The sequence below is a fragment of the Pogoniulus pusillus genome, chromosome 25 (genome assembly GCF_015220805.1).
Source record: "Pogoniulus pusillus isolate bPogPus1 chromosome 25, bPogPus1.pri, whole genome shotgun sequence".
Classification (NCBI taxonomy): domain Eukaryota; kingdom Metazoa; phylum Chordata; class Aves; order Piciformes; family Lybiidae; genus Pogoniulus; species Pogoniulus pusillus.
In genome coordinates, this window is record NC_087288.1 from 19,629,242 (window position 1) to 19,654,344 (window position 25,103).

At 51.8% G+C, this 25,103-nt stretch overlaps 1 protein-coding gene across 1 annotated transcript; it reads left to right on the plus strand.

Moving 5' to 3' along the window:
• Window positions 1-1,210: 1,210 nt before the first annotated feature.
• Window positions 1,211-24,838, plus strand: SLC22A7 (solute carrier family 22 member 7). Its single transcript, XM_064164650.1, has 10 exons — window positions 1,211-1,588; window positions 3,814-3,917; window positions 7,863-8,017; window positions 11,449-11,617; window positions 18,494-18,611; window positions 21,309-21,418; window positions 21,506-21,720; window positions 22,292-22,400; window positions 24,329-24,535; window positions 24,714-24,838. The coding sequence occupies exons 1-10, from the start codon at window positions 1,211-1,213 to the stop codon at window positions 24,775-24,777; spliced, it is 1,629 nt and encodes a 542-aa protein (XP_064020720.1). The 3' UTR covers window positions 24,778-24,838.
• Window positions 24,839-25,103: the final 265 nt, after the last annotated feature.

Here is a 25,103-nt window from a genome sequence, read left to right on the forward strand (position 1 = left end):
CCTGAGGCTGTGTCCTCTCGTTCTGGTGCTGGCCACCTGAGAGAAGAGAACAACCTCCTCCTGGCCACAACCTCCCCTCAGGTAGTTGTAGACAGCAATAAGGTCTCCCCTGAGCCTCCTCTTCTCCAGGCTAACCAATCCCAGCTCCCTCAGCCTCTCCTCATAGGGCTGTGCTCAAGGCCTCTCCCCAGCCTCGTTGCCCTTCTCTGGACACGCTCAAGCATCTCAATGTCCTTCTTAAATAGACAAGGGAAAAGGTAACACAGACACACAGCAGCCCTCCCAGAAACCTGAGTCCCCAGGAGGGGCTCCCAACCACCCTTCCACCTTCTCCCACCCCTCTACCTTACTCCAGACATTGCCTTATGCCCAAGGAAGACTGGAGAGTGACCAGGGGGGTTAGGAAGCAGGTGGATTAATCAGAGAGACAGAAGGTGAGGTTAGAGAGAAATGCAGCCCAGAGCCCAGGCAGTGCCCGAATGCCTTATCTAGGTTTGTACTCCTGTTCTCACCCATCTCAGCAAGCCTATGAGTGCAGCAGACATCAGCCTTGTTTCCCTTTCACAGCCTGGAATCCAGTTCTTCTCACCTAAGCATTCTAGCTAGCTTCAAAGCGGCACACTGGTGCTCAGCTCACGCTAGACAGAGTGTGCTGCACCACCTGAGACTGCATATGAGGAGCCCACCACAAACCAGCAGTGCTTTCACAGCACTCTTTCCTAAGCCTCCTCTCCTAATGTGGATCTCCTGCTCAAAAACTGCCACAGGTAGCTGCCCAGGGAGGTGGTGGAGTCACCACCCTTGGAGGTCTTCAAGAAATGTGTGGACATAGCACTTTGGGATGGGGTTTAATGTCCATGGTGGTCTTAGGCTGCTGGTTGGGCACAATGATCTTGGAGGTCTTTTCCAACCAGAACAATTCCCTGGTTCTGTGAAGAGGAGGCAGGGCCTCTAAAAGAGACGTCACCTCGTGCCGGGTCCACTTGAGGTGGATGTGTTGTGTGCACACAGGACAACGTCTTTGGCTCTCCCCCAGAGGAAGGGTTTTACTGTGACTTTTGCCAACCATCCGGCAGGTCTCAAAGTCCAAGGGAGCAGCTGGATGAAAAGCCATGGGCAGCTGAGCTGCGAGGGCAGAGGCTGCTTTCCAGGCTCATGGTGCTGCTCCTCTGCGCACAGCTGCTCTGAATGAGCAACCTCCGCCGCAAAGATGAAATTCGAAGACCTCTTGCTGGAAATTGGTGGCTTTGGCAGATTCCAGATTTTGATTCTGTTTAGCCTCTGCCTCCTGAGAATCAACCTCCCCATGCATTTCCTGCTGCACAATTTCCTTGCTGCCACCCCCTCCCACCACTGTGCAATTCCACACCACGAGGCGCTCGTGAACCTCACCGCGGAGCAAGTGCTGCTCGTCAGTATCCCCCGAGAGCCTGATGGCAGCTTCAGGTCCTGTGAGATGTTTTCACAGCCACAGTTTCACCTGCTGCTCAACTCTTCTCTGCAACCAGAAAACAACTCCACCTTCCAGCACTGCCAGCACGGATGGGTCTATGACCACTCGCAGTTCACCTCCACCATCTCCACCCAGGTAAGGCCTGGCTTGTGATCCAGCCAGGAATGGAACTACCTCAGTGCTCTGAGGAGCCAGGAATGGAACTACCTCAGTGCTCTGAGGAGCCAGGAATGGAACTACCTCAGTGCTCTGAGGAGCCAGGAATGGAACTACCTCAGTGCTCTGAGGAGCAGACAGAAAGATGTTCGCCTGGGTGCACAGAACCAGAAGGGAAGGGGAATCCTTACATTTTAACCAGGGGAAATGACTTGTTTAGAGAAGATTTCCTGGGGTGGGGAAGCTCTCTGAAGCTCAGAGCTAGAAGCCAAGAATTATTAACATCATTATGAGCATCTTGCCTAGGTTGATAGTTAGAAGCCAACACCTTGACTTCTCCAGGTGACTGAGAGATGAGGAAGGGTTGGAGGATGACACATATTTAGGAGTCTCTCTGCTTGGCCCAGGTGGCATGCACACAGGATTACACTCTGGCAGAAATTCATATGATCCCATGACTCACTTTCTTGATCTTCCAACCTTGGTAACTTCTGTTCCCTTGGCCACCCCTTCTCACCTATTCATCTCCCCAGGAGGCTGCTGCCTCCCTTCTCCAGTGACACCAGTGCCTGTTGCTGCCAAGGCAGATGTGCTCTCCTCCTGAAATGCAGCATGTTGGCCAGTCATAACCTTAAGCCTGCCCAAGGTCTCTGCCCATCAAACATTAACCACTCACCTTCTGAAGCACTTTGCTAGGGCTGCTGTTAATGCTTTGCCTTCCTTGAAAAGCAGGCCAGCCACAGGAGGGCTTAGGGGAGGAGAATCACAGAGTCCTAGAATCGTTGTAGTTGGAAAAGGTAGCTGAGATGGCAGAGTCCAACCATCAACCTAGGACCACCATGGCCATTAAACTATGTCCCAAAGTGCCATGGCCACACGTTCCTTGAACACCTCCACAAACAGTGACTCCAGCACCTCCCTGGGCAGCCTGTTCCAGGGCCTGACCACTCCTGTAGCAAAGAAATTTTTCCTCATATCCAACCTAAACCTCCCCTGGCAAAATTTCAGGCCATTTCCTCTCATTCTCTCATGTGATACTAGGGAGAAGAGGCCAACCTCCACCTCACTTCAGGTAGCTGTACTTTCAGGTAGCTATAGAGAGCAACGAGGTCTCCCCTCAGCCTCCTCCAAAATAAACAAGCCCAGTGCCATCAGCTGCCCCTCAGAAGAGCTGATAGTGCTGTCTGCCTCAGTGAGAGCAGGGCCAAGCCTTAATCCAGAGCTGGTGCCTCCTCCCTGCCACCCAGCCAGCCCTGTTCTTGGCACACACAGATGAGAGACTGATGTGCAGCAAGGTTGTACCCAATTTCCAGTGTTCCAGGGAGAAGGGCATGAAGGCACCTTTAAGGCAAAAGGCAGGGGAGGTGCTCTCCACTACAGATGCCAAGCATGGAGCCTCCTGGTGCTTCACCCACACTGCAGTGGACTCAGGACATGTGCAAGGGGCCAGGGGCTAAGCCCCTCCAGCCCAAGGTGAGGCTCAGGAGCTTTTTGCCCCTGCAGCAAGAAAGGCTGTTCAAGGTCTGGTTGGCCTTGTCACAGAAGCTGTGAGGCTGGGTTGATGATTGAATCAGAGAATTGTTTTGGTTGGAAGAAACTCTAAAGGTCAACAAGTCCAATCTTCAGTTAACACCACTGTGGCCACTCAACCATGTCCCAGAGTGCCATGGCCACAGGTTTCTTGAATGCCTGCAGGGATGGTGACTCCAGCAGCTCCCTGGGCAGCCTGTGCCAATGCCTGACCACTCTTGCAGGAAACAAATTGTTCCTAATCTCTAACCTAACCCTCCCCTGGCACAGTTCCAGGCCACTTCCTCTCTACTACCTGATACTAAGGAGAAGTTGACCAAACTCACTACAACCTCCTTTCAGGTACAGCCAAGCAGGCTGAGAGCAGCTAACACAGAGATCAGGGAGTTCTCTGTGCTGAGTCACACCCAGCAAAGCTTTTTGATGCCAAACACATGTCCACATAGAGGCTGTCACAGCTGGGGATAGGTAACTGGGATGTCTCTGAGGTTTGTAAGATGCAGCTTTACACTTTTCAGGACTGTCCTGTGGTCAATGATGGAATCTACCCCACAGTGAGATTTGGCCAATATCGAGTGCAAGGCACAATGTCTGACCACCACAATTAAGGGATGTGAGAAGGCAACAGAGACTGAAGGGGACACTAAGTGTCACTGTTTGGCCTTGTGTTTCAGTGGGACCTTGTGTGTGAGCACCGTGGATTGAACCAGGCAACTGCAACCTTCTTCTTCGCTGGCGTTACGCTGGGGGCTGTGGTATTCGGATACCTCTCAGACAGGTTTGGCTCCTTTCAGGCTGTTCCTCCTGGGCTCTGGCTTCATGTTGAGAACTTCACAAACCTGTGGCCTGCAAAAGGCAGGCAGAAAGGCAGAGAAAGGAGAAAACACAATTGTAAAGGGCAAGTTCAACCTCTCACGTGAAAACTGGACTAAAGTCATACTAGGAAGCAATGCAGTGGCTAAATGCTCCACAGATCAGACACTTAGCAGCCCACCAGAGAAGCAGCTCTGGCCTTGGTTAGGAGTAAGATGCACTGCAGCAGTGAGCACAGCCATCAGTGCTGCAGGAGCAGCAGAAACTGAAAACCAAATCCCCTGCCTGTGAGTTTGGTTTCAGAAAAGACACATGCCTAGCAAAGCAGCAAGCTGGCTAACCCAAAACCAAACCAGGAGGGTAAAAGAGGTCATTCCTTGCAAGGTATGTGGAAACTGGTTAAGGACACCCAAGTGAAAGGCCTGGGACACAAACCCTATGAGGAGAGGCTGAGGGAACTGGGGGTGTGCAGCCTGCAGAAGAGGAGGCTCAGGGCAGACCTCATTGCTGTCTACAACTGCCTGAAGGGAGGCTGTAGCCAGGTGGGGTTGGGCTCTTCTGCCAGGCAAGCAGCAACAGAGCAAGGGGACACAGTCTCAAGCTGTGCCCGGGGAGGTCTAGGCTGGATGGTAGGATGAAGTTGTTGTCAGAGAGAGTGATTGGCATTGGAATGGGCTGCCCAGGGAGGTGGTGGAGTCACTGTGCCTGGAGGTGTTGAAGCCAAGCCTGGCTGAGGCACTTAGTGCCATGGTCTGGTTGGCTGGACAGGGCTGGGTGCTAGGTTGGAGTGGCTGAGCCTGGAGGTTTCTTCCAGCCTGCTTGATTCTACAATTCTATATTTAAGTGAGGGGTTCAGAGCATGCCTTAAATGGAGAAGAAAACCAAAAGCAAAGCAAAGCAAATCAAACACTTCAAAAAAACTCCAAAAACTAAAAGAGTCCCCAGAAAGAACAACCTGACTCTGACATTAGTAGAGAAGGAGGTCATGAGAACAGGGAGCCATTCCTCAAGGAGCAGCTGAGGCAGTGAGGAAACTGGGAAGAACTCTGTTCTCTCTGGTTAAATGTCACAATGTGAACCTGGAAGTCTGAAAAAAAACAGTTACAAATCTGAGTAATGACCTGGAAAGGACATCCCTTAGGAAAGACAACCTTTTAGCAAAGAGCCAGAGGCAGCAATCCTACCAGTGAATTACATCATGCAGGCCTGCAGTCAGGAGGTGCTTTTCACTCTGTGCTATCCATCGTTCAACGACTGAGCTTCCTGCACATCGTCCTCCTCAGGGAGCAAAGAAGCATTAGTGTGTGGCAGGCTACAAAAGGAGAGCTGCTCTGTGGAGAAAAAACCTCGGGGTGTTGATGGATGGCAGCTGGAGATGAGCCAGGGTTGTGCTCAGGTGGCCAAGAAGGCCAACAGCATCCTGGCTTGTACCAGGAATAGCATGGCCAGCAGGTCTGGGGATGTGGCTGTCCTCTACTCAGCATTGGTGAGGCCATGCCCTGACTAACAAGGGAGGTTATTCTTTATTCTTCCCTTGTGCTCAGCACTGCTCAGGCCACACCTTGAGTGCTGTGTCCAGTTCTGGGCTCCCCAATTCAGGAGAGATGTTGAGGTGCTGGAAGGTGTCCAGAGAAGGGCAACAAAGCTGGTGAGGGGCCTGGAGCAGAGCCCTGTGAGGAGAGGCTGAGGGAGCTGGGGGGGTGCAGCCTGCAGAAGAGGAGGCTCAGGGCAGAGCTCATTGCTGTCTGCAGCTACCTGAAGGGAGGCTGTAGCCAGGTGGGGTTGGGCTCTGCTGCCAGGCAACCAGCAACAGAACAAGGGGACACTGCCTCAAGCTGTGCCAGGGCAGGTCTAGGCTGGATGTGAGGAGGAAGTTGTTGGCAGAGAGAGTGATTGGCATTGGAATGGGCTGCCCAGGGAGGTGGTGGAGTCACCATGCCTGGAGGTGTTGAAGCAAAGCCTGGCTGAGGCACTTAGTGCCATGGTCTGGTTGACTGGCATGGGCTGGGTGCTAGGTCGGCCTGGATGATCTTGGAGGTCTCTTCCACCCTGGTTGATTCTATGATTCTATGACTACTGGGTTCAGTTTTGGGCTCCTCGCTACAAGAAGGGTATTGAAGTGCTGGAGCATGTCCAAAGAAAAGCAACCAAGCTGATGAAGGGCTTTGAACACAAATCCCATCAGGAAGAGGGATTGTGCAGTCTGGAGGAGAATGAAGAGAGGCCTCATTGCAGTCTGTAACTCCCTGAAAGGAGACTGGAGACAGGTAAGGGTTGGTGTCACATGCAGTAAGTGACAGGACAAGAGGACATAGCCTGGAGTTGTGCCAAGGGAGGTTCTGGTTGGATATTAGGAATGATTTCTTCCCAGAAAGGGTTATCAGCCGCTGGAACAGGCTGCCCAGGGAGGTGTGTAGAAGACCTGTAGATGTGTTTCTTAGAGATCTCTTCTCTTCTGCAGGCTAAGTGCCTTTCTTATTGATTTTTAGGCTTGTTCAGTGTGCTCCTATTAGTATAATTTCTCCATTCAGTGCTTCAGAGGTTGTGGTCTCCTACCCCTCCCTTTGAAGACAATTTTAACAGCATTATTCCCAGCAGCCTGCCCGTTGCCTGCAGTTCAATCCTGCCAGCTTGCCTCTGCTCTCCTTAGCAGGTGGCATGCATTTGCTGAAGGATTCCAGTAATGGCTCCATAAATAGCTGCCCTGCACCCTGCAGGGATTCTCATGGCTTTGTGTCCTTCTTACTGTATTTCCCAGAAAAATCTTCAGCTAAACTCTTTGTTAGGTAGATACCCTGAATGTGAGCCAGCAGTGTGCCCAGGTGGCCACAAAGGCCAACAGCATCCTGGCCTGGATCAGGAATAGTGTGACACAGGCAGGACCAGAAAAGGGATAGCCCCTCTGGAATCAGCACTGGTGAGGTCACACTTCAAGGTCTGGGTTCTGTTTTGTCCAAACAAGACACTGAGGTGCTGGAGAGAGTCCAGAGAAGGGCAAAGAAGCTGGTGAGGGGTCTGGTGAGAGATGTCTGAGGGAACCAGGGCTTAGTCTGGAAAAAGAGGATCCTAGGAGGAGACTTCATTGTTCTCCACAACTCCCTGAGAGGAGGCTGTGTCCAGGTGGATGTTGGTCTCTGCTGCCTAGTAGTGAGTGATAGGATGAGAGAAAATGGCCCCAGGTTGTACCAGGGGAGTTGGATACTGTCTTAGAGAGATGCTCCTTACGCCTCCCAAGAGCAGTGAGGGAAACTCACAGAGGAGAGTATGGAAGTGGAAGGTTTCACTGGGAACGCTGTTCGCAACTGCCTGGATGCGCCTCTGTGTGATCTGCTCTAGGTGATCCTGCTCTGGCAGAGGGGTTGTGTTGCAGACTGTGCTGCTTGTGTGCCTGCTTGCCGCAGGAACCATGGCTCAAAAGGCCTGCAGACCACTGATGGTCAAGGCCTTGCCACGCAGGACTCCAGAGGATTGAATGTGAATTAGGCCAGAGACGCTTTTATTGCGCTACAGCCTGAATATAAGCACTCAGCCAGCAGAGCACAGGCCCACACATCAGCATAATTAGCCAAGCACACCCCACTCCATCAGCATAACCCACGCCTTGCTGTTCTCATTAACAAGGTGTCTGTTATCTATCCCTTCTGAGATAAGGTAGCTGCAGCTGGTGGGAACCAAGGTCAGCATCCACTTGTTGTTATTCCCCTCCACTCCGTTCCCACAGCTCTTCTGCACTCTGCATTCCCACAGGGTTGGACTGGATGTGCTTTCGAGGTCCCTTCCAGCCCCTGACACTCTGTTCAGAGCAGGCACTGTTTTCATTTTCTTTCCTGAGCCTCTGGGTTGCCCCATTTCAAACCCTGCTCCTGGGACAGGTTTCCAGCTGCCATAACCCAGCCTGTGCTCACGGCAGGTTCGGACGCAAAGCCATGCTCCTGCTGTCCCTCGTGTGCTCTGTGCTCTTTGGGATGCTGAGTGCTGCCTCCGTCTCCTACAGCATGCTGGCCATCACACGCACCCTCACCGGAGTGGCCTTGAGTGGTGTCTCCATTATTGTCTTGCCTCTGGGTAAGTGTATGTTCTGCCATTGGAATGGGCTGCCCAGGGAGGTGGTGGAGTCGCCGTCCCTGGAGGTGTTGAAGCAAAGCCTGGATGAGGCACTTAATGAGGCACTTAGTGCCATGGTCTGGTTGATTGGCCAGGGCGGGGTGACAGGTTAGACTAGACAACCTTGGAGGTCTCTTCCAAGATGGGTGATTGATTCTATGATGATTCTAGATGGGGATTTGTGGGTGCCCAGTTGTACAGGCAGCAGGGAGGTAGGGACTTGTCTAGCAGACGGGGCAGAGCTGGCAGGAACAGGAGTTTGGAAACCGATAAGCAAGCGGCCTCAGTGCAGGCAGCCAAAGGAGCATCCCTCTTGGGAAGAAGATCCAGGAGCTACGATTTTCAAAGTAATGGTTTCATTTTCTAATCAGTGATTTGTCAGTATTAAATCAGATGAAAACAGCCACTTATGAGTAGGTCTGTTGTGTCATTACTGCTTGCAATCCATGCTACCTGCTTCTTGCCAAGTGTGAACAGCTGAGAGACACCAGGCTGCTCTGCTAATTTCTGCCACTTAGTGCTTTTTGGAGAGTTTGTGTGCTGCCTCCAGGCATGAAAAGCAAGGTTCTCCATTTGCTGTAGGTAGGGGAATGCCCTGGAGAGGTGCCCCAACAAATTCTCTGCATGTGATGCTTTTGCAGGTAAGGGGAGATCTCCTAGCAGCCTGCCAGTAACTGAAGGGAGCCACCAGAAAGCTAGGGAGGGACTTTTCGCAAGGGCTTGTAGTGATAGGATGATGGCTTAAGGTGGAAGAGGAGAGGAAATTCTTTCCAGTGAGGGTAGTGAGACACTGGAACAGGTTGCTCATGGAGGTTATGGATGCCCCCTTCCTGGAGGTGTTCAAGGCCAGGTTGGATGGGGCCTTGAGCAAGCTGGTCTAGTGGAAAATGTCCTTGTCCACAGCAGGGGGACTGGAACTTTGAGGTCCCTTCTAACCCAAGCCATGCTATGATTCTACAACCACCAGTAGCACAATAAGAGCCATAGACCAAAGCCTCTGCCCCTTTCCACTGGTACTGAATTCTCACCCTTCAAACGCACTGCTACGACAATCCATCAGCGCCACCATGCCCTCAGCAGCAGGAGGAGGGTGAGGCATTCGTGGGGTATTTCTACCTCTTCAGCCTTGAGTTTGCTCACAGTTTTAATGGGTTTCCAGTCTTTATTTTTAGGAAGAGATAAGGATCACAGCTCACAGGATATCAGGGGTTGGAAGGGACCCAAGGAGATCCACGAGTCCAACCCCCCTGCCAGAGCAGGACAATCCTATCTGACACAGACCACACAGGAACACATCCAGACAGGCCTTGAAAGGCTCCAGAGCAGGAGACTCCACAGCCTCTCTGGGCAGCCTGTGCCAGGGCTCTGGGACCCTTACAGTAAGGAAGTTCCCCCTCGTGTTGAGGCAGAACCTCCTGTGCTGCAGCTTACACCCATTGCTGCTTGTCCTGTCCCAGGGAGCAGTGAGCAGAGCCTGTCCCCCCCTCCTGGCAGCCTTCAGATACTTAGGAACATTGATCCAATCCCCTCTCAGTCTTCTCTTCTCCAGACTAAGCAGCCCCAGGGCCCTCAGCCTCTCCTCATCAGCCATGCCCTCCTGTCCCCTCATCATCCTCCTAGCCCTCCTCTGGACTCTCTCCAGTGGAAAGGAATCACATGTAAAAAAAACCCAAACCAAACAAACCATTCAGAGCTGAAAGTTGAAGAATGTAGGTAATGGAGATAGTAAAAATCAAACTACAAAGTTCAGGGAAGCCAAGGCAGTGCTGGATACTTCTGTAGCTCCCTTTGGGATGGAGGAGGCAGCAGGCATTGTACCCAAGAGCAGCAAAAGTTTCCATGCTAAGACTAAGGTGAAAGGGAAAATCCACACAAGACCTAACGAGTCCCAAGTCCTGCTCTGGGTTTTTTTGTGTTAGACAGATTGATGCCTTCGAGGCAAGTGGGATAGACTCTCGTTAAAGGCTGTAGCAAGACACCCAGATCTTTGGAGGGAAATCAGCTTTTGGCTGACACACACAAACAAGGAAACCACCGTCTGCTCTGGCTTTACATGTGACAGAGTCCAGAGGAGTGACCACTCAGCTTAACGTCCGTTTCTTTCATCTGGAATAATGAACAGGCAGAGAAATGGGACACTGTACAGGCAAGATGGCTGGGGGGAAGGGAAATCTGTGTGATAAAGATTGATTGAGTGCTGCTGAATCATAGAGTGGCTCTAAATGTGCCCTTTGGCTGCATCCTTTGGGGTGCTGGGAAGTTGCTTCGAGTTTCGATGCTGGCAGCATGCACAAAACTTCAGGTGTTTGCTTTTGTTAGCTTGTTTGAAGCAAGTTCATCAACACTGTGCCACTAACACACACCTCAGCTGTGTAACCCAGTCAAAAAAGCTCTGACTCTGTCCTCCAACTCCTCTGAGTTCATCAGAGCCTCCACAAGGAGCCGATTACATTAATGCTGCATTTATTCTTCAGCACAGAAAGTTGGAAGAGACCTTAAAGATCACCCAGCTCAAACCCCTCTGGCCCTGTGCAGGGACTCCTCCTACCAGACAAAGCTGCTCAAGGCCCATTCCAACCTGACCTTGAACACCTCCAGGGAGGGGACATCCACAGCCTCCCTGGGCAACCTGCTCCAGTGTCTCACCACCCTCACTGGAAAGAATTTCTTCCTGATCTCCAGTCTAAATCTCTCCTCTTCCAGCTTCAACCCATCCCCTCTAATCCTATCACTACAAACCTTTGTAGAAAGTCCCTCCCCAGCCTTCTTGCAGGCCCCTTGAGGTACTGGCACACTCCCCAGAGCCTTCTCCAGGCTGAACAGCTCAAATTCCCTCATCCCATTCCTACAGGGGAGGTGCTCCAGCCCTCTGATCATCATCATTGCGCTCCTCTGGACCCACTTCAACAGCTCAATGTTCTCCTCACCCAGACAATATTTGTGCTGTGGATTGCCCTGACCCAGGTGCAGGACCTTGCACTTGTTCTTCTTGTACTTCATGGTGTTGGCTTGGGCCCACCTCTCAAGCCTGTCCAGGCCCCTTCTCTTCAGCATGTCAACCAGACCACACAGCTTGGTGTCATCTGCAAACTTGCTGAGGGTGCCCTCAGTGCTACTGTCCATGCCTCTGGGATGGGGAGGGGATCCAAAAAGAAAGTACCACCTAAGGTGTGTCACTGGATGCCCAGGATTTCTTCTGTAAAGGCTTTGGTTTAGTTGCTTACAGCTGTGCAAGAGGTTAAGCACCAACGCACCAAAGACTGGCCAAATAGTGGCACTCTCCTGGAGGAGAAGAGAGATTCTACCTCGCTTTGCCCCCGTTAAAAATCCCTGCAGCCCCCTTCTCGTTGAAGTCCTCTGTGTCCCAGCTGAACAGTGCCTCCCTCTTGCAGGCATGGAGTGGGTGGACATCCAGCACCGCACCTTCACCGGGATCCTGATCAGCATCTTCTGGAGCGTGGGGAACATGCTGCTGGCCATGGTGGCATACTTGGTGCGGGAGTGGCACTGGCTCTTGGTAGCTGTCACAGGACCTTGTCTTCTGAGCATTGTCTGCCTGTGGTGAGTGCAGCAAGCCGCAGCCAGCCAGGCGGAGGGGATGGCAGCAGGTTGTGGCTTGTCTCTTCTGCTCTGTGAGCGTGGTGAGCGTTGCAATGCCCATCCCAGCACAGCCTCCAGCAATCACAGCGGGCAGGACTCGCCTGTGTCCTGCACGCAGACTGTCCCGGCACGGCGGGTCCTGAACGCTGGAACTGCCAGGGCTCTATCTCTCCTCACTTCCAACAAAGCCAGACTCTAGGCTCACACCATGGCTTCTGCGACAAGAAAGAAGCAACACCAGGGCTGAGGTCAGGCATTTTGAGGGTGGCTTGCAGCAAAAAAGAGAAGGATTTGGTGCTGCAAGCACTGTCAAGTGTGGCTCAGAGCAAGAAAAGAGAGAAGCAGCAACATCCCCAGCTTTCACCCCTTGTAGACTCAAGATAAATAAGCTATCCATAATCTATTCTTACCTCATTGGAAGGACACCTTTGGTATCCTTTTTTCCCACATCAGCCAGTGACATCTGCAGGCCAGGTCAGGTGCATGTCTGTCTGCACTTCCCATGGCCTTTCTCAACTGTGTCACCATCCTGATGGGTCAAAGACATCCACTGTCTGTGGGCTGTTTCCCTCGTGTGGCCTTACTGAAGAGAGAACTGACATGTTCTAAGCCCTAAAATGGGAGCTCACAGACTCATTAAAGTTAGAAGAGAACTCTGAGTTCATCAAGACCTTCTACCCAACTCCATGACCACAGGATGGTTCATTTCATCAAAAGAACTGATGTTCCTCCCTCTGTTCTTTTTCATGCAGTAACAAACTAGCATACAGGGTTGAGTTGATTGGATAGGGCTGGGTGATAGGTTAGATGGGATGATCTTGGAGGTCTCTTCCAACCTGATTCTATGAGTCACTGATACTATGACTGCAATGTGAAGTGTATTGGATCAACTTGTTTGATGACCCAAAACAGTCCTTTGAATGAGCAGCTCCATTTCCTGGCTGAACAAAACTCCTGTGCTCAAACAAGCAAGCAAATATCACCACAGTTGCCCCACTGAAAGCATTCAGAAATGGGCATCTGGGTTTCCTCCACCTTAGGGGTGGTTGTTCAGTTCCCCCTGAACATCTCAGAGTTGGATCACATTGCAGAACTCACAAACACATCTCATGAGGCAAAAGGGAGCTCGAGCTGGACATCACAGAGTGCTCTAGGTTGGAAGGAACCTTTAAAGGTCACCTAGTCCAACCCCCCCAGCACTGCCAGCAGGGACAGCTGTAACTAGAGCAAGTTGCTCAGTGTCGCAAACAAGCTGACCTGGAATGGTTCCAGGGATGGGGCTTCTCCTGCCTCTCTGGGCAACCTGGGTCAGGGGCTCACCACACTCTGTGAAAATTTCCTTCCTGCTTTCTAGTCTATTTTTTTCCCTCTTTTAGTCTAAATCTGTCAACCTTTGCACTGTCATAACATGCCCTGCTAAGAAGTCTGTCCCCAGCTTTGTTAGAGGCCCCTTGAAGTACTGGAAGCTTTCTCTTCTTCAGGCTGAACAACCCAAACCCTCACTGCAGAGGGTTTCCAGCCTTCAGGCCATCGTTGTGGCCTTCTCTGGCCCTGCTCCAACTTCATCTAATGTCCTTCTTGTGCTGAGGGCTAAACTCAACCCCTCAGAAGAGTCAGCATAGCAACACCTACCAGGCATCATGAAGAACAAGCTCTGATCATTACACACATGGGCCCCAAAATGTTCTGCTTATTCACTGAGCAGAGAGATACCCAAATGCTGAAGTGCTCCTCAATTCAAGAGAGATGTTGAGGTGCTGGAAGGTGTCCAGAGAGGGGCAACAAAGCTGGTGAGGGGCCTGCAGCACAAACCCTCTGAGGAGAGGCTGAGGGAGCTGGGGGTGTGCAGCCTGCAGAAGACCTCATTGGTCAGACCTCATTGCTGTCTACCACTACCTGAAGAGAGGCTGTAGCCAGGTGGGGTTGGTCTCTTCTCCCAGGCACCCAGCAACAGAACAAGGGGACACAGTCTCAAGTTGTGCCAGGGCAGGTCTAGGCTGGATGTGAGGAGGAAGTTGTTGTCAGAGAGAGTGATTGCCATTGGAATGGGCTGCCCAGGGAGGTGGTGGAGTCACTGTCCCTGGAGGTGTTGAAGCCAAGCCTGGCTGAGGCACTTAGTGCCATGGTCTGGTTGATTGGCCAGGGCTGGGTGCTAGGTTGGACTGGATGAGCTTGGAGGTCTCATCCAGCCTGGTTGATTCTTTGATTCTATGCCTTCAAGCTGCCACTGAAAAGGCTTTTAGAGACCACTGATTTGCTTGCTCCCAATGTCTGGCCACCACCACCAAGCAGCAGATTAAAAAGCTGCACAGGTCTTCTAAAAACAGCCAAAAAAGAAAAAAAAACTTATGAAAAGTGGGCTATAAACTGAAGCTGTTATTGATTAATGGCTCAAAAAAGATGTTTCCCTGGTGAGGATGGCAAAGAGTTAGAATCAGAGAATCAGTCAGAGTTGGAAGGGACCACAAGGAGCAGCCAGTCCCAACCCCCCTGCCATGCCCAGGGACACCCTACCCTAGAGCAGGCTACACACAGCCTCAGCCAGCCTGGCCTCAAACACCTCCAGCCATGGGGCCTCAGCCACCTCCCTGGGCAACCTATTCCAGCCTCTCACCACTCTCCTGCTCAACAACTTCCTCCTCACCTCCAGCCTGAACCTACCCATCTCCAGCTTTGCTCCATTCCCCCCAGTCCTGGCACTCCCTGACAGCCTCAAAAGTCCCTCCCCAGCTTTTTTGTAGCCCACTTCAGATCCTGGAAGGCCCCAAGAAGGTCACCTGGGAGCCTCCTCTGCTCCCTGCTCTGGACACTCTCCAGCATCTCCACATCCTTCTTGTAATGAAGGCTCCAGAGCTGGGTGCAGTGCTCCAGGTGGGGTCTCAGCAGAGCAGAGAGGGAGAATCCCCTCCCTGGCCCTGCTGGCCACACTGCTGCTGCTGCAGCCCAGGCTCTGCTTGGCTTTCTGGGCTGCAAGTGCACACTGCTAACATCTGATATTTTGCCAGTGCAGACCAACACAACTGCAGTGTGTATTCTCCTGCCTTTTTCAGTTCAAGCTGGCCTGCTCTTCCTTCAGGACAATTAGCCACTAAAACAATGGAGTGCTGGGAAGTGCTGGAATTCACAGATACCTTTGGACCTACTCTTTCTACGACAGATGATTTCTTCCCCCCTCTCATATTAATGACTTTTGTAGAGATTAGGTCTCAAACAACTTCTATTCAAAGCACCCAAGAGGTCAGTGTTTGTTGGATAATTAAACATCCCTGGAGAACAGAATCAAAATCTACTTATCTACTTTAGCACATTCTGGAGATGTTGTTGGCAGAATGTCAGAACTCATTTGAGATCTGAGACAACCAAAAGGCAAAATATTATAGCCTGGGGATGGTGGCAGTGAGTGCAAAATGCCACCTCTCACTCTTTGTATATCCCAAGGTGAACTGGGGGACCTCATTGCTCTCTACAGCTACCTGAAAGGACACTGTAGAGAGGTTGGCCACAACAACCCCAAGCAGCACTACAGGCTGGGGACAGAGTGGCTGAGAGCAGCCAGGCAGAGAGGGAGCTGGGGGTGCTGGGAGAGAGGAGCTGAAGATGAGCCAGCAGTGTGCCCAGGTGGCCAAGAGAGCCAATGGCATCCTGGGCTGGCTCAGGAGCAGTGTGGCCAGCAAGACAAGGGAGGTTCTTCTGCCCCTGTGCTCAGCACTGCTCAGGCCACACCTTGAGTGCTGTGTCCAGTTCTGGGCCCCTCAATTCAAGAGAGATGTTGAGGTGCTGGAAGGTGTCCAGAGAAGGGCAGCAAGGCTGGGGAGGGGCCTGGAACACAAACCCTGTGAGGAGAGGCTGAGGGAGCTGGGGGTGTGCAGCCTGCGGCGGAGGAGGCTCAGGGCAGAGCTCATTGCTGTCTGCAGCTGCCTGCAGGGAGGCTGTAGCCAGGTGGGGTTGGGCTCTTCTGCCAGGCAACCACCAATAGAACAAGGGGACACAGCCTCAAGTTGTGCAATCAGGGGAGGTCTAGGCTGGATGTGAGGAGGAAGTTGTTGGCAGAGAGAGTGATTGGCATTGGAATGGGCTGCCCAGGGAGGTGGTGGAGTCACCGTCCCTGGAGGTGTTGAAGCCAAGCCTGGCTGAGGCACTTAGTGCCATGGTCTGGTTGATTGGCTAGGGCTGGGTGCTAGGTTGGACTGGATGGGCTTGGAGGTCTCTTCCAACCTGCTTGATTCTATGGTTCTATCACAGGATGTTAGGGTTTGGAAGGGATCTCTGGAGATCACTCAGTCCAACCCCCCTGCCAGAGCAGGACCATAATCTAGTGTAGGTCACACAGGAACACATCCAGACAGGTCTTGAAAGGCTCCAGAGAAGGAGACTCCACAGCCTCTCTGGGGAGCCTGTTCCAGTGCTCTGTGACCTTTACAGTAAAGAAGTCCTCCTCATGTTGAGGTGGAACCTCCTGTGCTGTAGTTTCTAGCCATTACTCCCTGTCCTATCACAGGGCAGGACTGAGAAGAGTCTGTCCCCTCCCTCTTGACACCCAGCGCTTGGGTATTTATAAACACCAATTAGATCCCCTCTAAGTCTTCTATTCTCCAGCCCAAAAGGCCCCAGGTCCCTCAGCCTCTCCTCACAGGGCAGTGCTTCAGCCCCTTAGTCATCTTCATAGCCTTCCACTGTCCCTCCTGAACTGGGGAGCCCCAAACTGAACACAACGCTCCAGGTGAGGTCTCACCAGGGCAGAGCAGAGGGGCAGGAGAACCTTCCTTGATGCGCTGGACACACTCCTAGATTGGTGCTGGTCTCTTCTCACAGGTAATTAGTGACAGAAGAGAGAATGGCCTCAAGCTGCAGAAGGATAGGTTTAGGCTGGGCAATAGCAGCAAAAGGTTCACAGAGAGAGTGGAACAGGCTGCCCGGGGAGGTGGTGGAGCCCCCATCCCTGGGTGTGTTTAGAGATGGGTTAGAAGTGGTGCCTGGGGGTACCATTTAGGGGTAGAGCAGGGTCAGTGGCTGCACCAGATGATCCCAGGAGTCTTTCCCAACCTGCATGATCCTATGCTAGGCTTATGTGAATGAGCTGAAAACTTGCAGAAGAGCAGTTCTGAAAGTGGTTTTGCTCTAACACTTTTCACTTACCGCTTGAACAGTGACACAGCAGTTGTTCATTAGGTCTTCCTGCAGCTTGATTTAGGGCACATTAATCATCAACAGCTTACAGGGAAATGGTCCTGAACTGCTCCAGTGAGAGACCTTCGACAACTGTGTGACCTCAGTAGACCTCATAGCCACATACTTCTCCAAGGTCATAAGTCTCCCCACTGACTGCACAGGGTGCTCAGCAGAAAGCCTCCTTGAGAAAGGCAGGTTCTGTTTGCCACTTCTGTCAGGGGACAGGGCTGAGCAGCAGAAGGTAGGTGCTAGCTGCTCCCAGCAGAACGTAGCCACCGTGGTGTGTTTCACATATCTTCTGGACCCCGACTGCTGTGCCAACCCACAAGGTACCATCTGTACCCCTAGGACACAGGGGCTGAACTGCCAGCTGGGAAGCTCCAGGCCAAGTAAGGCCTTGTAGCCATGAACTGCAACCAGATGCAAGATCAGAGAGAAGTCCAAGGAGAGGAGAGTTTATGATAAGTTGTGATGGTTTGGGTGTTCCCTGCCCCCACCCCCACCCCCACTTTGGAAATCACCCAGACTAGATTCAGTGGCTCTGGAAATGGAATGAAGCTTTGTATTTACAGCTTAGCACAACAGACAAGCAGATAGTTACAGGATATACAGTGATAGACAGACATAGACAGGGGAAAAGCTAATACAGAAACACAGCAGCCCTCCCAGAAACCTGAGTCCCCAGGAGGGGCTCCCAACCGCCCTTCCACCTTCTCCCACCCCTCTCAACCTTACCCCAGTCCTAAGGAAGAATGGAGGTTGCGCCAGGGGGCTAGGAAGCAAAGTGGATTGATCAGAGAGATGGCAGAGAGGCTAGAGAGAGAAAAATGCAGCTCCAAGCTCCCCAGCAGCAGTGGCAGGACTCTCTTATCCATGTTTGGGTTCTTGTTCTTATGCATCTCAGCAAGCCTATGAATGAGGTAGACATCAGCCTTGTTTCCCTTCCACAGCCTGTAATCTAGCTCTTCTCACATGCTAACTAGGCTCAAACTAGCACACAAGTGTTGGATCTTTTCCTGGAACAGAGAGAGAAATAAGTCAGAGGACTTCCATCCTTCACAGGTCTGCTGAGGTGACCTCTCAAGTTGCTAATTTGCATCACTTGTCACACAATGACTGCCACTGGGGGCTGCAGCCACAATGACCCTGCTGATGGTCTTGTGCAGAAGCTTTAATTGTTGTAAAAGCTCCTTAATTTTAGCAATGAACAGAATAAGTATAGAGCTTACTAAATTCTTTCCACATCATAATCTTTAAACATCCTTTGATTTCAAAGTCCAGAGTCTGTGTGTCCCCTCCCAACCCCTCCCAGCCCCCCCCACTCCAAAAAAATAAAAGCATGAATCTGCAAAGATGAACTCTCTGGAACTAATTTTAATTGATAAGAGTTTGCAGCTTTAACCAGCTCAGAAAACTCAAGCTCTGATCAAAGATCACATGAGAACATTTTTGGCTAGACAGGCTTCAGTTACAGCAGCCTGCACTCCTTTAAGGGTGGAACAGCTTGTACCTGCAACAGGGGTGTCCCCTTACCTTTCTGCTCATGAACCACAGCTGCTATTCTTAGCTGAACTTGAAGTCACCTAAATAGACTGTGGCCAGAGTCATGCATGTGGGGTGGAAAACATGGAATGCCAACAGGAACATTGTCTTCTTTCCTCACTCCAGGTGGGTCCCAGAGTCTGCCCGGTGGCTCATGGCCAACGGCAAAGTGAAACAAGCTCACAGGCATCTGCTTAGATGTGCAAGAATGAATGGAAAGAAAGACTTCACTGTCTCACCAGAGGTGAGAAACTAAAGATCCAGACCCACATTCATCCTCTCCAGTTTTCCCTTTACTTTTCCTCTGCTCGATTCCCGAAGCGGTGCTGAGCCTGCAGTGTGGTTTGCCAGGCTCACAGGGGGCCATGCTCCGCTTTGCACAGCAGCTACATTCCCTCCCAAGATAAAGCAGCAGCTCAGCTTCCCCGCGGCAGGAAACCCCCTTCGTTTGGTAGGGTGTCTTTCCACCAGCTATTGCCATGACAAGAAGCCTCAATGCACTGGACTCAAGATGCAGCAAGAGAGAAGCACAGCCTAACAACAGTAAGGCTGAGGCAGCACTCCCATAACAGAGAAGAGAGTGCAGAGGGGAGGCGCACAATGAAATTCAACAGGAGCAAGCCTAAGGTCCTGCATCCAGGGAGGAACAACCTCATCTATAGAGTCAGAGAATCATTTTGCTGCTCTCTACCTCTGCCAAGGCTGGCGCTCAGCATCACATCTCTGCCTCTTTTCCACACCTTCAGGAACCAGGGTTCTACCACCTCCCTGGGGATCCTGTCCCAAGTCTTTGAGACTCCCTCTAGCCAAGAAGCCTCCTCTAATATCCAATCCAGATCTCCCCTGGTGCAACCTGAGGCCACCTCCTCTCCTCCTATCACTTTCCACTAGGGAGAACACCCACCTCACCACAGCCTCCTCTTCTAGGCAATTCAGAGAGCAATGAGCTCTCCTGTCTGCCTCCTCCTCTCCAGCTTAAACCATCCCAGTTCCCTCAGCTGCTCCTCACAAGCTTGTTTCCCAGACCAGCTTTGCTGCCCTTCTCTGGACACACTGAATGCTTTTCCTGTACTGAGGGCCCCAGAACTGAACCCATTCCTCAAAGTGTGGCCTAACCAGTGCTGGGTACAGGGGAACAGTCACTGCCCTGGCCTGGTGGTCATAACACTGCTGATTCAGGCCAGGATGCTGGCCTGCATGTTGGCTTTCTTGGGCACCTGAGCACGTGTTTAAGAACATAGTGGATAAATACTTTTTACAAGTAGTCCTCTGCACCACTTTGTGGTTTTTATCTTACCTCCTTTCAGAAAGGGATGTATTTTCTTCCTGCTCCTGGGTAACCACCAGTTTGACTGGTCAGTGTCCATGCCATTGGATCACATATTCCTCAGGTCTCCTGGTTGCTTGCAGCCCTCTTTTCTTGACTTGTTTCCCTTCACAACCTCTTATTGGATGGCCACCTTAGACATGCAACTAAACACTCTTTGCCCCTTTGAAGGTCACACTGGCAAGGCATGTAAAATCATTACACACTGTGTTTTACTGATGCCATCTCAGTGGCACAATTTAAGGCCACTTCCTTTCATTCTACCACTTGTTGCTAAGGAGAGGAGACCAAGCCCCACCTCACTACAGCCTCCTTTCAGGGAGCTGTAGAGAGCAATGTGGTCTCCCCCCAGCCTCAGACTAAACAAGCCCAGATTCCTCAGCTGCTCCTCACCAGACCTCTTCTCCAGACCCTTCACCAGCTTCATTGCCCTTCTCCTGACATGCTCCAGCATGTGATGTGTGCAGCAGGTCACTAATCATCTCCTCACAGACTGTGGGGGCTTAATTCAGCTCTCCACCATTCTGCAGCCAATGGGCTGGGTACCCACCACACAACTGGTCTCAGTACTAAAGGCTGAGGCAAAGAAAGTACTGAGTCCCTTAGCCTTTCCCTCACCCTTGACCACAATGTTCCCCCCTACACCCAGCAAAAGCCAGAGATTCTCCTCAGGGCTCCTTTTGTTACTAAGGGATTTGTAGAAGCATTTCCTGCTCCCTTTAACATATGAAGCCAAATTAATTTCCAGCTGGGCTTTGCTCCTTCTGATTGTCTCTCTGCATAGTCTCACAACAACTCTGTAGTCCTCCTGAGTGTCCTGCCCCTTCTTTCAGTGACCACAGACTCCCCTTTTCTCCTTGTGCAGCAACCAGTGTGGGTGTAAAGAACATTTGGCACAGTCAACCCTTCCCCCTAGCTGAAGCTCTGTTGTCCAGTCAGTCAATGATTTGCCAGCAGTTCCTTTAAAGGAATGTAGGAAGGGGGAGGCATTGTGCAAAACAGGCATGAAATCACTGACCCCTTGGCTTGAATCCCAGCTTGCTTGACCCTAGAGGTGTAAGGGATGGAAAAAATATGCTCAGCTAGATCACTGAACAATGATCTAAAAAGTAGCCACTTGTCCTCAGCTCCAAAGCTCAAGGTATGAGGCTGAAGATTCTCATCTTGTGCTGGCTTCTGTTTAAAAAAGGTCTTTAGAATCACAGAACCATTTTGGTCGGAAAAGATCTTTAAGATCAAGTCCAACCATTCTCTAACTCTACCAAGGCTGATGCTAAACCATGTGCCTCAGCAACACAAATCTGCATCTTCTAAACACCTCCAGTGATGGGAATTCCACCACCCTCCTGGGGAGCCTGTTCCAGCCTGAGATCCCGTTCAGTGAAGAAGTTTCTTCTGATATCCGACCAAAACCTCTCCTGGTGCAAGACATGTTCCAAGACATGGCTCTGGTAAGGTATGCCCAGAGAAGCGTTCTGCAGTGGAAATGTACAGGCAAAGGCAAAGTGGAGCTGGAGCTGGGAAGGGCACAGGCCCCATCCTGCCTAGGTTTTCATGTCTGAATCCTAAATGTAGGCAGCAGCTAAGCAATTTCCTTCTTTCCACCTCTCTCAGGCCCTCAGAAAGATGGCAACAGACACAAGTCCAGGAAAGAGTTACTCCTACATCAGCCTGTTCAGGACGCCAGTCCTACGGAAGATCTCCCTGTGCTCCGGGGCCGTGTGGTGAGCAGAGTGGCTTTGCACAGGGCGCTTGTGGCGCGGTGCCCAGCTGGGTCTCCCTGACTCCCCTCTCCACCACGCTCCTTGCAGGTTTGGTGTTGCCTTCTCTTACTACGGCATGAGCTTGAAACTAACTGGCTTCGGGCTCAACATGTACCTCTCCCAGTTTGTCTTTGGCATCATTGAGATCCCAGCCAAGATGATCATGTACGTGCTGGTGAATCGAGTGGGACGCCGACAGAGCCAGGCGTGGTCCCTCATCCTGACCGGAGTATGCATAGGAGCCAACATCATCATCCCCAAGCGTGAGATGCTCTTCATAGCAGCATATCTAGAATCACAGAATGACTTAGGTTGGAAGGGACCTTAGAGGTCATCTACTCCAACCTCCCTGCCATGGGTAGGAAGGCCTTTCAACTAGACTTGGTCACTCAAGGCCTCCTATGCTTTGTATGGTTTTGCTAATCACCCACAGGCAATTTTGTATGGAGAAGTCCTCCTAGAAGAGCAATGTGGAGCAAGGTTGCTCATGTGTGCCAGCCCTAATACCTAGTAGTAACAGAAGGACTCCAGTCACTGTGAAACAGCCAGTGAGAGTCCAGCAATGGCAAGGTGAAGTGCCCATCTGTGCTGCAGACACTGTCCAGTCAGAAATGCTGTGGCCTATTCTGTCAGCAGTTCAGCTCTCACTTGGGCTAACAGTTACCAAACCTATTGATCCAGACTGCAGAGGCAGCAGCCCCAGGCCTGTGAAGCTCCCTGTTTTCTCTGTTGGAGCACTGAACCTTCTTCATACTTGTATCTGAAGCCACAAGAAGCTTCCTCCTAAAGGCTGCTCTTTGGCTGTTGTCATAAATGTCTTTTCTCTCCTCCCAGCCTTCGCCTCCCTGCGCTCCGTAGTAGCCACTCTGGGCAAAGGTTTCTCAGAAGCTGCCTTCACTACTGTCTACTTGTACACCTCCGAGCTCTACCCCACCGTGCTGAGGTACGAGACGCCACTCACCTGAGTGCACAAGCAGAGCCTCGCTGGGATGTCACCCTCAGGTCTTGGGCACCAGCACAGCAGGTGCTGTTGGCTAGCCTGCAGGACTGATGCCTTGCCTCCAGAAGTAGCAGGTTCTGGGAATGACATGAGGAAGGGGCAGAAGGTTACCCTGTTTTTTATCTGGGGTCTGTGTGATTAGGTTAGGAGACGTATCAAAAGATAAGCACTGTTCTCTGTGGGAGTAGTTTTGATCTCCAGAAGGCATCTGTGCTTAGGAAAGTCTTAGTCTGCTGTGATAATCTGCCAGTAAGTATTAAAACACACCAAAAAATGATCACTTGAAGTATCAAGTTACATGAGACACACACCACCACATTTGACAATTGTCTGGACACGAGATGACATTCAAAGCAGGGATTAAATAGCCTTCCAGGGGGGGAAAGAGCTTATTTGAAACAACTGAGTAATGGTGACATAATTTAGCATCAGCATTGTTTGGGATCTGGTGGGACTGGTGGGAGGAAGTTCCTCACTGGAATCCTTATGGAAGACTAACAAATCCCTCACAGTATCATTTGGTTTGGAAAAGACCTTTAAGACCATCAAGCCCAACCACTCTTTAGCTCTGCCAAGGCTGGTGCTAAACCACATGGTCCCCCAGCACCACATCTCTGCCTCTTTGAAACACCTCCAGGGATGGGGATTCAACCACCTTCCTGGGGAGCCTGTTCCAGTCTTTGAGAACCCTTCCAGTGAAGAAGCTTCTCTAATATCCAACCTCAGTCTTAACCTGCCCTGGTGCCCCACCCCATTCCCTGAGTTCTTAACAGAGATAAGAGACCAACACCCACCTCACTCCAACTTCCTTTCAAGGAATTTAGCCTGGAGAAGAGGAGGCTCAGGGCAGAGCTCATTGCTGTCTACAATTACCTGCAGGGAGGCTGTAGCCAGGTGGGGTTGGACTCTTCTGCCAGGCACCCAGCAGCAGAACAAGGGGACACAGCCTCAAGTTGTGCCAGGGAACGTATAGGCTGGATGTTAGGAGGAAGTTGTTGTCAGAGAGAGTGATTGGCATTGGAATGGGCTGCCCAGGGAGGTGGTGGAGTCACCATCCCTGGAGGTGTTGAAGCAAAGCCTGGCTGAGGCACTTAGTGCCATGGTCTGGTTGACTGGCTAGGGCTGGGTGCTAGGTCAGACTGGACGAGCTTGGAGTTCTCTTCCAACCTGCTTGATTCTGTGATTCTATGAATTGTAGAGAGCAAGAAGGTCTCTGCTCAGCCCCATCCCCTCTGGACTAACAATCTCAGTTCCCTCAGCCTCTCCTCACCAGACCTGTTCTCCAGACCCTTCATCAGCTTTTTTGCCCTTCTCTAGACCCACTCCAGCATCTCAGTGTCTTCCTGCAGTGAGAGGCCCAAACCTGGGACCCAAGCCAGAGTGCAGGGAAACAATCCCTTCCCTGGCCAGGATGCTGTTGGCTTTCCTGGCCACCTTTGCACAGGCTGGCTCATGTTCCCTCTCTCTCTTCCCTCCCTCAGTGCCCCCAGGCCTTTGTACACTGGGCAGCTTTCCAGCCACTCTTAGTTTGCTCTCAGCAGATCGGAGGGCATCTTATCAGGGGATGGGTAGAAAATGCACTCATGGTTTTAGGCACTTACAGATGAAACGACTTTAGAGCAGATATCTTTACTGTGGAGCTGCAGCTGCTTTCTCATAATGACATCTATTTCTCACAGCAGCTACGATGGCTCTCTGGGAAATATCATGGTAGGATGATAAGAAGAAAGGAAAAACAACACCTAGAAAAAATCTGGCAGTGGAAAAACTGGGGGGTAAAAGGTCTGATCTCTTCCCCAAGGTCTGATACGATGAAGTATCCATCTCTTTCTCGTGGTGGTCTGCACCACCACGGTGCCCTACCTTTTCAGGCAGAATGGGATGGGGTACACCTCCTTCATGGCACGCCTTGGAGGGGCTTTGGCCCCGCTTGTGTATCTGATGGATGAGGTGTGGAGGTCTCTGCCTGAGGTGACCTACTGCGGCGTGGCAGTGTGCTGCGGCTCCGCCGCCTTCCTGCTCCCGGAGACACTCCACATGCGCCTGCCCGAGGGCATCGAGGACGTCGAGGCGACAAAGTGAGTCAGCTGCGGCCAGCCCCGACGCGCAGCCTGCCGAGACAGGCGGGAACGGCCTCTGCTGCCTGCAATTCCCCATCTGCGGGGGGCAGCGGACGAAGCGATTGAGGCTGTCAGGCTTCCTGCTCCTCTGGCCATCAGCCCAAACACGCTTTGTTGGTTGTTGTTTTTCCTCCAGGACGAAAGGGTCATCGCAAGCCAGTGCTGCCAAAGGCATGCCGCTGCAGCCCCTGCTGAAGTGAGCACTCCTCGGCGCTGCCAAACAGCCCTGCGCCCCCCGGCAATAAAAGAGCCTTTATTCTCCACCTGGTCTCTCTCTACAGCGAAGTGGGGCTGAGGACACTGGAGGAAGGAGGAGGATCGTGACAGCAGCAGGAGAGAGCTAACGCACTCTGCAGCGGGGCCAATAGCAGGGGGGGAAACAAAGGCACCCCAGTCCTTGGCTGGAAGGTGTCCAGAGCAGGGCAGCAAGGCTGAGGAGGGGCCTGCAGCACAAACCCTATGAGGAGAGGCTGAGGGAGCTGGGGGTGTGCAGCCTGCAGAAGAGGAGGCTCAGGGCAGACCTCAT